This window comes from Cheilinus undulatus, linkage group 15 (genome assembly GCF_018320785.1).
Source record: "Cheilinus undulatus linkage group 15, ASM1832078v1, whole genome shotgun sequence".
In the NCBI taxonomy this organism is placed as follows: Eukaryota; Metazoa; Chordata; class Actinopteri; order Labriformes; family Labridae; genus Cheilinus; species Cheilinus undulatus.
The window spans coordinates 13,438,588-13,451,990 of NC_054879.1; the positions used below are offsets into that span (position 1 = coordinate 13,438,588).

Below are 13,403 nucleotides of genomic sequence, written 5' to 3' on the forward strand. Positions count from 1 at the left end.
AATGAACTTGCTATGGATTGAAATTGAAATAAGACATCATTAAAAAGGTGCAGATGACCTCTGACTTGTCCACTGAGCTGTCTGTGAGGTATTTGAAAGTGAAACGAGTCTTTAAGGAGCAGTGGTGGACTTCTTTTACATCACTGTGACTGCAGGAAGACAGGGATATAGATTACAATAAAGCATGCGATTAATCACGATAAAATGTATTAGTGCATTAACTGTGGACCTTAATTAATCACAATTAACTTGATTAATCCTGACAGCCCTAAATGCTCTAAATGTTTTTTCAAAGAAAATACTGAAGATGTTTCTCTGAAACAGTTAGCCTATGACAAGATAAGCCTTTAGTTTTAATGTGGACTAGCAACTCTTGAGTCATATTCATTTTAAACTGGTGTGAGTAAAGGGCGCTGCTTATAGCTAAATGTAAAAAAAGCTAGTTTATTTTCTCTACTATGCCAAAGACTTATTCATTATTTTTCAGAAAACTTCTCCTTAATTCTTGTGAAAGAAAATTCTTTAATAGATATAAATGACTATTTCACATTTATAGTGGTAAGGAAGAAAGTAGGAGAGTGTGTTGCACACTGCTGTCTGTTTGAGCTTATATCATCAGACACAGTTTGATTGTTCAGTAAGGACTATCTAAAAACAATCAGATCAGACAGGAACATTTACTATCTTATGTTTTTCCTTTTTTTGTCAGTTCCTGGTGATTCTATGAATATACGTAAATGCAGTCATAAAATCAGGCGTGTCTCCCACAGCAGATGCCTTGTCAGTCACTGTGGATGAGATTGATGAGGAGCAGGTGTTGATAAAACCTTGAGAGGTTGTCTGACTTTAGCCTGGTGAGAGTTGAGTCCTTGTCCTTACATGTCTCTGATCCATTGATCCATCTGCTGCTGAGCTGTGAGAGCACACAGTTATACAAGAATAGGCAGCGCAGAATGGTTTCATGTTACTAGTTAATTATTAACTAATTTACAAGTGATAGCCGTGTAATTAAAATGCCTTAACTTTTTCTTTTTAAGTGGAAACTGTTTTAAGGTGAATAGCAAATATAAATCAATACATGTAAAAGCAAGGAAAGTTGCTCTACCAGTCATTCTTTCTACTTGTGTGTTTCTGACTGCGCTGCAATGCTTTGCATTATGTTCAATATTTTTCTTGAGGTTGAGCCTTTTGAACCACATTAATTTGGAACAACCAAAAGTCCAAAAATGTTGGGGCACTGTATAAAATGTGAGTAAAAACAGAATGCAATGAATTGCAAATGTCATGAAACCCATATTATATTTACAATAGAACATAACATAGCAGATATTGAAACTAAACATTTTAACCATTTCATGAAAAATATTAGCTCATTTTGCATTTGATGGCAGCAACACATCACAAAAAGTAGGGACAGGGCAATAAAATGCTGGAAAAGAAAGTGGATGTTGGCTGAAGTAATGTTTTACAGCTAAGAAAGTTAATTTGCAACAGATCAGTAACATGGCTGGGTATAAAAGGAGCATTTTAGAGAGGCAGAGTCTCTCAGAGGTCAAGATGTGCAGAGGTTCGCCAATCTGTGAAAAACTGCAGCTAAAGATTTCAGAAAAATGTTACTTTATTTAAAATTGCAAAGACTTTGACTATTCCACCATCTACAGTCCATAATATTATCAAAAGACTCAGAGAATCTGGAGACATCTCTGTGCAAGGGACAAGGCCGAGAGTCAGTACTGGATGCTGGTGATCTTTGGGTCCTCAGGCAGCACCATATTGTGTACAGGAGTAATTCTTCACTGTAGATCACTGCATGGCATCACTCAGGGGCATTTCCAGAAATCATTGTCTGTCAACACAGTTGGCTGTGCCTTCCACAAATGCAAGTTGTGAACGCCAAAGCTCATTCAAAATGCACTGAGGCAAATGGAAAACTGTTCTGTGGTCAGATGAATCAAAATCAAATCAAAACAAAACATGGTGTCCTGCGGACTAAGAGGAGAGGGACCATCCAGCTTGTTCCCAGAGCACAGTTCAAAAGCCTGCATCCCTGATGGTATGGGGTTGCATTAGTGCCTATGATGTGGGCAGCTTACAAATCTGGAAAGGCACTATCAATGCTGAAAAGTAGACTTTTGAGAGCAACATATGCTCCCACCCAAACGTCTCTTTCAGGGACAGCCTTTACTATTTCAGAAAGGCAATGCTAGACCATATACCACAACCATCACAACAGCATGGCCTCACAGTAGTCCAGGTGCTGAACTGGCCTGTCTGCAGTCCAGACCTTTCAGCAATAGAAAACATTTGGGGCACCATAAAGCAACAAATCCAGCAAAGAAGACCCAGGACTGTTCAGCAGCTAGAATCCTACATTAGACAAGAAAGGGACAACATTCCTCTCTCTCCAGCAACTCTCTTCACTTCCCAGATGTTTTCTGACTGTTTTAAAAGAAGAGGGCAAACATGGTCCTGTCTCTACTTTTAAGAGATGTGCTGCTGCCATGAAATCATGAGTTTATATTTTTCCTGAAGAAGTAAAAAGTCTCAGTTTCAACATCTGATAAGTTGTTTATGTTCTACTGTGAATAAATATGGGTTTATGAGATTTGACAATAAATGCCCTCTGTTTTTATTTACATTTCACACAGTGCCCCGACTTTTTTGGAACTGGGGTTGTATTTTCATTCCCAGTATGTTGTTCTTTTAAGTATCTTATCTAAATATGCAGCAGATTTTGCTACATGTAAACCATTTGGACTGTTGCCAATGGCCGTAAGTTAGGAGTGAAGGTTTTTTATGTTTCCACTTGAGTGATGAGTTGGTTCAATAAAGAAATGTTTTCTCCTGCAGTTTGCCAAAAAGAACTGACGAGGTGGTTTGAGTCAGAGAGACTGACAGACAAAACTTTTCATTACTTAAGAAGACCTTGAGGTAGCATGCCTAAGTGGGAAGGTTAAAACATTTTTTGTACCTGCTTTTAAGCAGCTTAGTCATTCTCTGGTGCTTTTCATATTTTTGAATGCATCCTACTGCACAAATCTGACACAACACAAATATATGTATGGAGAATGTCAGAAATTTGTGTATTAGCAACAGGAGATGTCCATCAGCACAGCCCACATAATGAGAGACTTGCCTAAGTTCCAGAGCGAAGCTATGCTATACAGCTGTGGATCTCAACAGAATTGTTCTGGAAGTATAATTCCCATTCATTTTCTCCATAGCAGATTTGATTAGGAATCATTGTGTCAGAAATATCCCTTACCATGTGCTACCTGAGTGAATTGATGGCATGTGCTCCTTCAGAAGGCAAACATTTGTATATCTTTTTAAGAAAAATACAGTAAACGGGTAACCTGGCACGTGGAAAACCACTCATACACAGCGTTTGGGAAAGGGCAGAGCCTTTGAAAAAAAACTCGGAGGGTGACTGGATGAACGTTCTGTCTGTCACATCTTTACAAGCCAATGAGAGCAACAAAACGTGATGTAGCTGCCAGCAAACTGTGCTCCTACTGAAGGAGTTGACTCCATTAGAGCTGCATAAGATAAATCATGGCGACTGTAGACATGTAAGTACACAACTTTAATCGCTGTTGAAAAGAAAACAACTCACTGCTGTTCATTGTTCTTTAAATGAAGAAATGTTGTCAAGTTCTGATAAAACTGGTGCTTTGGCAGCATCCACGCTAATGTCTTCTGCCATAATTGCATCGGTCTCTTGTTGCTGCTTGCTTACGTCATGACTCCACCGGGCCCAAAAGCACTGTCCCTCATTGCTGATTGGTCCTGTCACTTTCTAACTGGGCCTAAACGGTTCAGAAGGGAGCTTTGCAAGATGGATTCACCAGTGAGAAACATGGAAACAGGCGTATCCATCTGCTTTGCAAGGTTAGTAAATGGGTTGTTTGCAGTCATGTGATGCTGATGCCGCATGATTGCAAAATGTCAGAAGGCAATGAATGGGAAGGGAGGAAAGTTAGAATATTAAAGCTTTAAATGGACCTGTACACTACAATTATATTCAGAAAATTTCTACATTGGTAATGATCCCTACACTTTACCAGAAAGTTCCCCCCCCCGGCATGGAGTCGATCGATATCACAAATTACACAATCTTAGCTGAGCCCCTTTAACAAATAAAAAAATTCCCCATTATATATATAATATATGTTTGAAATGACGTACTTCTCACTATTTCCTGCTTGCATTTAAGCTGCTGGCAAAGTTTAACCTCTTCCACCCCAGCCTCCTCCTTCATAGCTAAACTTGGTGAACCCTCATATTAAGATTCATGCTACTATGGATTAATTGCTTTTGAATGAATTTTATTGTATTCAGTACAATTATTATCATTAACACATCCATCCATATGGGGGTTTCTAGCTATGCACTAACCCAGTGAGGATCTTTTTAAGCAGAGCCTTCTTCACCAAGTAAAACTGTATATCCATTTTGCAATAAAATACTAAAATGTATGACAAGAGTGTTCCTGACTGAACCTGCTTTTATTTTGAAAGACAGCAAGGAACTTTGGGTTGATTGAAAGTCATGAAAGGCATGAACTTAACCATGGACAAAGAAACTTGTTATGGCTTTAAAAGGAAATAATAGAACAGTAAAATGGCAAAAGTTTGCTAACATAAGGTGCAGATGACTTCTGACTTGTCCACTGAGCTGTCTGTGAGTTTTTAAAGTAAAATGAGACATTATGGAGCATTGGTGGACTTATTTTACATCACTTTGGCTGCAGGGAGATGCTGCAGTGCCAGTACCTAAAGGTTGTTTCTATTAGCTCTCTTTCTATCTGTAAAGACATGCTCTTCATTGCATTGGAATTTAGGAGTCATCATCCAAAAATAGTTGGATCTACAGACAACCAGGGCCACTACCAACCGATTAGCGCAAAACACCAAGAGTGAGTTAGGTTGGGCGACTACTGATATAGGAGTGTAAAATAATAAAACAAAGGCTTCGCATGTGCCCACACACAGCTTTTTCTGTTTCTTTTCCCTACAAAATAAATGTTTCATGTTGTAATAACCTGTACTCAATTAACATTAACTGAAAATATTCTGTTTCATCTACTACTACACTTTTAATGTGCAGGCTCTTACTCTCAATTGGATTTTACCTGGTTAAATAAAGGTTAAATGAAACAATATAATACAAGGATTTCAATATTCATATAATTCATTATGTTGTGTCTATGTAAGTTAACTATATACTAAAATTTGCAATATCCTTTGTTTAAACCTAAAACATTTGTTTTATTAAGTCAGTTTTTGCCTCATCAGCTTCCACAAAGTGGACTAACCTCCTCGTTAAGCTAGTCGTGCTGCATAGGCTAAGGTTGTGTGCCTGTTGTCACCACTAGTGTTTTATTTATATCCTGCTCCCTTACTGACGATCTCGCTCCATTTTTCAATGTTGTGTAATGGACTGTTCATGGCAGGTTCACTGTCCAGTGTTAATGTTAAAAAATGTAGCCAGTTCAGAGTGTGACTGTTGGCGGAGTTCTAAGGTTTTCGGAGTGTCAGTGAACATATCAGTTAGAGACGAGAGAGTCTGTCGCATGATGAGAGACGAGCAAGGTTCTAGGACAGCAGTATTCAACCTTATTGTGGCGAGAGCCACAATCTAACACCAGGCATGTGATGATCAATCTATCCATCGTTGAAATGAAACAGTGAATTGGTGGATTATTGTGTTGTTAATAGGATGCAATAGGCGACATAAAAATGTCTGTATAGTGTCAGAAGAAAGGGTATTTCACAGATAACAAGCATATGTTTTTATTTATGTAAGTTACACCTGGACTAAAGTCTTTTTAAAATATCAGAAAGTGCTGACTTAGCGCTATAAGAAGCTTTTCAAAGAGCTGGTGAATTATGGGTGTCTTTTTGGGTATTTATATTTCATATTTGGAAATTTACTGTAGTTCTGTGACTCTGTTAACTTAAAGTTATGCTTTCTATTTTTTCTCCTTTCATTATTATTGCCTTTAGCTAAAGGGGGAGGGTCCCCATACTGGTCTTTGCCCTGGGCCTCCAAATGGCTAAAACCGGCCCTGCCTCACACCTGCAGCTCCCCCTCACAGATCTTTCTTCCCTGCCAGTTTGTTGCTTTCATTTTTCTGTTTCTGCCCTTTTGACAGTATTTATCATTAGTACGTTTAAGATCAAATAAAACACCCACGTTTGGACAAGTTTTACTCAATTTTACATTATTTTCAGATGTGATCCGTGTGTGTTTGGCTTGTTTATGATAATGCGCATCTCAAAAGTCATCATCAAATATGAGAAAGGGAGAGCATCGGCAGGAAGTGACTGAAGAAATGTGTTAAAAACGAGGGCATTAGAAGCTTCACCTTTAACACAAGACAGCACACCTAAATGAATTAACTTACTGAAGACGCGCTACCAGCAGACTTCCTGTGCACTCTTTTTCTCACATTCCTCCATCCAGCACGCATCCGATGGTAATAACACACAAGTTTTCATTTGAATTTTGAAGTTAAAGTCTGTCTTCTTTGTGTGGATTTAGATTTATTGATATGACTTACTGCAGTGAGTCTTTACTGCTGACAGTTTTCACCTTTATAGAGGATTTCAGGAGGATTTTCTTAAAGGAAGCTTTTAAAGTGCTGCAACTGGTCACTAAAGAGCCACATGCAGCTCGAGAGCCGAGGGTTAAGTATCACTGTTCTAGGAAGTCATGGCAAGTAATATCTGTTGTTTTGGCGGCGGCTACGGCCACAGTAGCCTGTGTACTTCTGCGAAATAAAGTTGCAGTGAAACTGACTAACGTCGCACCGTCTGCTTTTTGAGGGACATTACAGTAGAACTATGGGTGCAGGAGGGGGGGGGGGCGGGGGCGCAACTTGGTGTGTGTCTGCCTGCACTCTGCTGTAGAGAGCCTCAGAAAAAGAGAGGATGGGGTGTGTTTGTGCCCTACATTGCTGCTCAATCTGTGTGAATTTCATTGAGGCAGATACCCTGAGCCGCACGACGGATTGTTTATTAAAAAATCATGCGCAACCTGATCCGAGCCTTTGGTCCCGACTCTCGGGAATCGCTGAGCCGGCCAGTTCGGTGCCCAGGCCACCGGGAAATGTCCCAGTGCTCCCGATGGCCAGTCCGCCACTGCAAAACCATCACAGATAAGTGGAAGTGAAACTCTGGAGACCTGCAGCTCATTTTTAGTAGAAATTGTTTGGGCGGTTGCATGTCAGACCCTCTTGTCAGCCATCGTTACAAACTTAAAACTTTACAAAAAAGAAGGAAGAGAATTTAAAACTGTCCAGTATTCCCACGTCAATGTAATGACTGAAATCCTGCATGCATCATCTTTACTCCTGCACCCTGTCATGCTTCTTACTGGAAAATTTGTCACTTCACCGTACCTGGAGGTGGTCTGGGCATCCTGCTCTGGGTCTCACACACACTGGCAGACGTCATGATGGGTTCAGACGGGGGTTGAATGGGCTGGAGGAAGGCCACAGTGGGGAAAGGCACTGACTGGATATGGGTCATGGAGGAGTCAGACAGGGAATTCGGCACCCCTGTAAGGCTGCCGTCCTTAAAGCCGGAGGGGATTCTCCACCGGGGTAACGGGGAAGGAGACACATCTTCGCTGGAGGAACCGGGGACATTGGGAGGGCTGAGGGTCGGCTCTGGGTTGGAGGAGGATTTGGGGAGGAGGTGCAGGATGGAGGAGAAGAAGGAACAGGATTCAGGAAGGGGGATGGTCCCAATTCCACTGTCCAACGTTCGCATCTTGCAGCCGGAGCCTGCGGCACAAGGAGAACAGTTGAAGTGGCTCAGGGGAGGAGAGGGAGAAAAGGAGGGAAAACAACAGGGAGGGAACAACGGGGGAACCATGGTTGAAGTGGAGCTGAAGTAACCTTTAAAATGTATGTATTGTAATAAAAAAAGGCCTATGGTTGCTTCTTAGCTCTTCACATGAATTGCTAAAGAAAATGAGGGTAGAAATGTTCCTCCTGGAGAGTAAGCTGCTTCTTTCTGACGGATAAAATGTTTAAAAAGATAACTGAGGATGTGAATCAGAGAAAGAGCTCTCACTATTAAAGGAAGGCTCCTCTGCAGATCAATAAGAATGGATTTTCTCTGCAGCATCATTTCATTGTTTCCCTCATGCCTCCTTGTTATTCCTTCCCCATTATCTTCACTGTTTGATATAAGTAGATGATCCTGCTCCTTATTGGTCTTTATGGCTTTTTAAGAACAACAGATGGTTTACCATTTCAGCTTTTTGATCACTTTCTAATCAGGTGTTTCTTTTTAAAGCTAAAAAGCTGTGGTTCAGTTCAAATAAGAAATAAGAGGCAGGATAATGTTTTCTATTTTTTTATCATTAAAATAGAAAATAAAGCCCACTTGAACCACAGATGTTCAATGGATTTGTTAACACCCAGCATGCATCGATTAACATCAATATGAAATGTAGGATATGGAACATGAATGATCTTTTAATACACCTCAGACGTGTATTTTTGATTAGTGATACATAAAACATATCCGTCAAAACATCTCACAGTAGACTGAAATATTCACAGGAATATTTCATTCATTCAACAGAAGTTTACATGTCAAGGAAAGTAAATCAAAGAAGATGTAACCAAAATCTCATTACCCATTGGTTTGTGTTGTTCAGTAAGTCTCCTGCTAGGACTAAAGAAAAGAAAATGCATGTGGCAGCATAGCACTCATATCTTTAAGCTGGAAGGGGGTCAGCTGTTAAAATGAATATAATTGACCTATCTCCCCAAACCACACCCCTCTATGCCACAAGACAACCACATTTCTTGCAGATCCATAATGCATCTACATCATAGACCTCAACAGAAATTCCAAATTTTGATTTTCCTGCAATTGTATTTAAATTTACACAGTTATAACTCAGAAAAATGTCCAGTGATGTGCATGGGTAAAGGCAACACTACTGAGAGGTGTCCTGAGAGAATGGAGAATAAAGTGTTTTATTTTGTTTACTAAACATCACATTAACACAAAACCTTCCATAGCCAGTGTTTGGGAAAGGGCAGGGCCATTGAAAATAAAACTCGAAGGGTGATTGGATGAACGTTCTGTCTGTCACATCTTTATGGGCCAATCAGAGCAACAAAACAAGTGACGTTGTTGCCAATATAGAGATGCGCCACTACCGAGGAATAAATTCCAAAGAGAACTGCATAACGCGAACCATGGTGACTGTAGACATGTCAGTACACAACCTGTATTTCTGAAAAGAAAACAACTCACTGCTGTTCTCTGTTCTTCTTTTAACAAAGAAATGTCACCAAGTTCTAATAAAACTGGTGCTTTAGCAGCATCCACAACAAAACGTGACGTAGCACCTGTTGTTGCTGCTTGCTCACGTCACGACTGCACCACGCGAGAAAGTCCTGCCCCTGGACGCCCCCCTCCCAATGTAGTTGGTTTGTTTCAACAGTTTGGACGTACTGATCATGTATGTGTGTGTGTTAGATCAGTAGCATCAGTGCTAGCATCCTGGCTAATGTAACCTTATTTAGGACCTGACAAAGCTTTGATTTGGTTCTGATGTTTGAAGTATTTATTTGTGCTACTTTAAAGCCCTTACCAGAAGTTTTACATCCTTGTTTGCTACTTCTTTTTGTCCTTTTAACCAATTTTTGCTGGCTTTGGCCCACTATCGATGGTTTACGATCATCCAGGTCACAGTTTTCCAAATGTTGGTCAAGGGGGACACTCAATCAAGTCCAATTGCCCCCTTGACCAAGATGTGGATTTTTGCCATAGTTTTCCAACTTTTTACCAATTTTTGCTGTTATTTTCCCGTTAAAGCCACTGCTTTGCCTCCAATTTAAGACACTTTTTGCCATTTTCATCCATTTTTTCCACTTTTTGCGCATATTTGCCACTTCTTTTTGACAGTTTTGACAATTTTTTGCTGTTTTGTATGTGTGTGTTGGATCTGTAGCATTGGTGCTACCATCCTGGCTAACATTTGCCTCGTTTTGGACCTGAAAAAGCAATTACTGGGTTCTGATGTTGGAATTACTTATTTGTGCCACTTTTAACCCTTTGGCCTACTTTTACCACAACCCATACAGGTTTAAATTCATTCAGGCTGTGTTTATCCAAATCCTGGCCAAAGGGGGAACTCAAAGTCCAGTTGGTCCTTGACCAAGATTTTGATTTTTGCCACCGATTCCCCACTTTCAGCCCATTTTTGCTGTTTATGACCCATTTATGCCACTTTTTTGCGACTTTTTTACTGATTCAAACCTACTTTTGCAGCTTTAGACCCACTAATGCCATTTTGTAGCTGCTTTTTATCAATTTTTGCAACTTTTAACCTATATTGCCAAACCTTTTTACCTATATTTTGATCATTTTTTTTGCTGTTTTGAATGTGTTCGACCCGTAGCACTGATACTAGCATCCAAGCTAACAGTTACCTTATTTGGACTTGAAAGAAAGACCTTAGGTAAATAAAAGATGGGTTTATGAGATTTACAAATCATTGCATTCTGTTCTGATTTACATTTAAATGTCGCTCCAACTTTTTTGGAATTGGGGTTGTAGGTTTGTGAAAATAATTAAATGTCTTTAATTGCAGGTTACAAATATGGTCACCCACTCTGTAACATCAGCAAGCTAGCATACAGCTTGACATTATTGCTGCTCCAGTAACGCTGATCCAAATTTACCACCCCCTCTTTAGTTTTGTAAAAACCTCTCTATGCTCATTTAAAATGCCTCAATGTATCATTTACATTTCTGCTCAACTGCACTTGAGTCTGAGTCATCCATCTTCTAAAGCAGCCATCCATCCAGTGAGCCCAAAACCAAAATAAAAGAGATTTCCTCGAGTTGCTGTCTTGCAAACTCCGGTTTTTAATATGAACCCTGCAGCAAAAAGCTGAAGGCAATCAAACACTGCAGCACAGGCAACAGCTGCTCCCCTTTATTAATTAAGACAAGCACACAGGAGACCTCAGAGCCCTGTGCAGCCTTCACAAGCTTGTTTTTCCTCACTTTTGTTTTTCTTTTACAAGCACCAATGCCAAATTTATGTTAAACAGGGTAAAAGAAATGAATGTGCATGACTCTTTGCTTGTTAATTAGATACTCACTAATCACATTATCTAGTAAGTCAGTTGCAAATGTATTAAAACATCTAGCAGCTTAAAAAATCTACTTAAATAATGGACATATCTACTGATATAAAGAGAAGTTATATTGCAGCTTCTGTGAATTGAAGCTTATCTCAAGTATCGTTGTCTGAGTTAAGCACCACTTGAGATGAAAAGCTTTATTCTTATCCCGTTGTAAACAAGTACAAATGATTAGATAGAGAGGACTTAAAACGGACGGTTATCGATTGGTTTGTTCTTAAGTTGAAGTTAACAAGAAGTGCTGTGAAACGGTCCTCTCTGGAAAGACAGAGGCAGAGAGTGTGAGCATTGATTGGTTTCAACAAGCCTTTAACATGAACGCTGATGTTTTTGTCCTTTCACACCTCCTCTCTATCGCACCATGCTCGATCAATACAAGCTCGATGTCACAAGATAAACCCGGCGGTAATGACCTTCAGATCCTAGGACATGAAATATTATGTGTATGTGTTGTCATAATTAGCTTGCAGTGTGGTATTTTTGTAGGAAAAAAGGGATTTGCAATAAAAATAAAACTTCTCTGTCTTTATAAACAATGGCATTTCAGACAGACAAGCTGTACAATATTGGAACTGAAGAAGTATTTTACAAATATGTTCTTTATCAGATATCAAAAGGGCATAGATTTTAACTGTACATTGTAGTTGAAAGTGTTTGAGGCTACCCAATCAATAATAATAAAGCATAATATGCAACAAGAACTCATCTAGGCAAATGTATTGTCTTATTTCATGTCAAAATATCCTTTTACACTTCAACAGCCACATTCACATCACAAGTCCAAAAAAACAAGACATTTTCAGAAACAGGAAGCCAAAAAATGACCTGCATTGCTGAAAAGTAAAAGCAAATTTACCAAATGGACAGCAAAATTAATATATTTTTATTGTTTTGGAATAAAATGTTTTCACTTATCTGAACACAGATATCTCTCATTAAGGTGCCCACCAATTTAATTTTTCTGCCCTGTTGGCTGATGTTGTTTTATTCAATACAATGCAGGCCATATTTCTAGTTATAGTATTAAATTATGAGATTTTTATTTGGATTTTTTGTTGAGTGAATGACGTTCAGAGTAAGTGTAATTCTATATTTTGAAAAGAAATGAGATACAAACTCGCTCAGGTTTGAGTTTTTGGAATGCATATCATTTGTAAACATACTGCAGAAGTCAAACTTCTGGGTTTGTTTTCTTCAGCTCTGTGTTCACGCTCACTACATTAACATGAACACTTAGGTTAAGCTATGGTTATAGCTTGGTTGAGCTGAACTGTTCTTGTCTCATTTACACAAGCATATGGGGAAATTTGATTATTGATGGAGGTCCCACTCCATTTCACAAAGTGGTAACATACTGCCTTTCAGCTGCTTATATGAGACCTGGATCTGGATGCCATGCCAAGGAAATAGCATACAGCTAAATGGCTGAAGGACTCCAATTTCTGTACATTTTGTACATGCCCTATACTTTCATTTTCCATGAGCTAATCTGAGAGAAGCACTGATTTAATTTGCGGCTTTCCCACAATGCCAACATTTCCTGCCATCTTTGACAGTTTGGTCAGCAAGTTCTCTTCTCTGACGCTGATTCATGTCCACATCTTTTGCCAGTGGCCGGTGTTTGTCATAAAAGCTGAAAACATTATTGATAACATTATTATCATATTAAACCAATGCATCTGTGCATCCCTAATAACTTCATTTACCTAAAATAGAGCACTGCCTAATGACCTTATATGGAACATTTCACCATTCAGTGTTACTGTTGTTATTTAACATTAGCTGCAGAGTCAGGCTGTTTTAAGTGCATTTCTACCTCATCATGAAAAATTTATGAATGAAAACAAAGTGTTTGTCTTCTGTTTTTTTAAATGCACCTTACAAGGTGCCATTTTTATTGACCAGGGGCCTCATTTATAAAACTATGTGTAGGAAAGATCACTACAGGTGGCGTACGCTTGAAATACAGGAAATGCGTACGCACAAAAACTTTCAGATTTATTACAGAGTGCGCACGCACATCCTACGCCTGTTTCCATTTATAAATCACAATCAACTCTAAAGTTGTGGCACGTGAGGGAACGCTTTGCCCTGCCCCCCAGTGGGGGGCTGGGCACAGGGGATAAGCTTGCTCCAGCATGTTACAGGGCAACTGGCTTAGGGTGAATGCGCCTTAAGACAAATATTTATCTGGCTTGTGCAACAGGTCATTGCTGTC

At 39.4% G+C, this 13,403-nt stretch overlaps 1 protein-coding gene across 1 annotated transcript in view; it reads right to left on the bottom strand.

The window, feature by feature from the left end:
- The window catches only part of LOC121522363 (nck-associated protein 5-like), a 124,791-nt gene that overhangs the window by 12,147 nt on the left and 99,241 nt on the right, over positions 1 to 13,403 (bottom strand). The window contains exon 12 of the mRNA XM_041806610.1: positions 7,406 to 7,792. Within this exon, the coding sequence (XP_041662544.1) occupies positions 7,406 to 7,792 (387 nt within the window). The remainder of the gene's footprint in view (positions 1 to 7,405; positions 7,793 to 13,403) is intronic.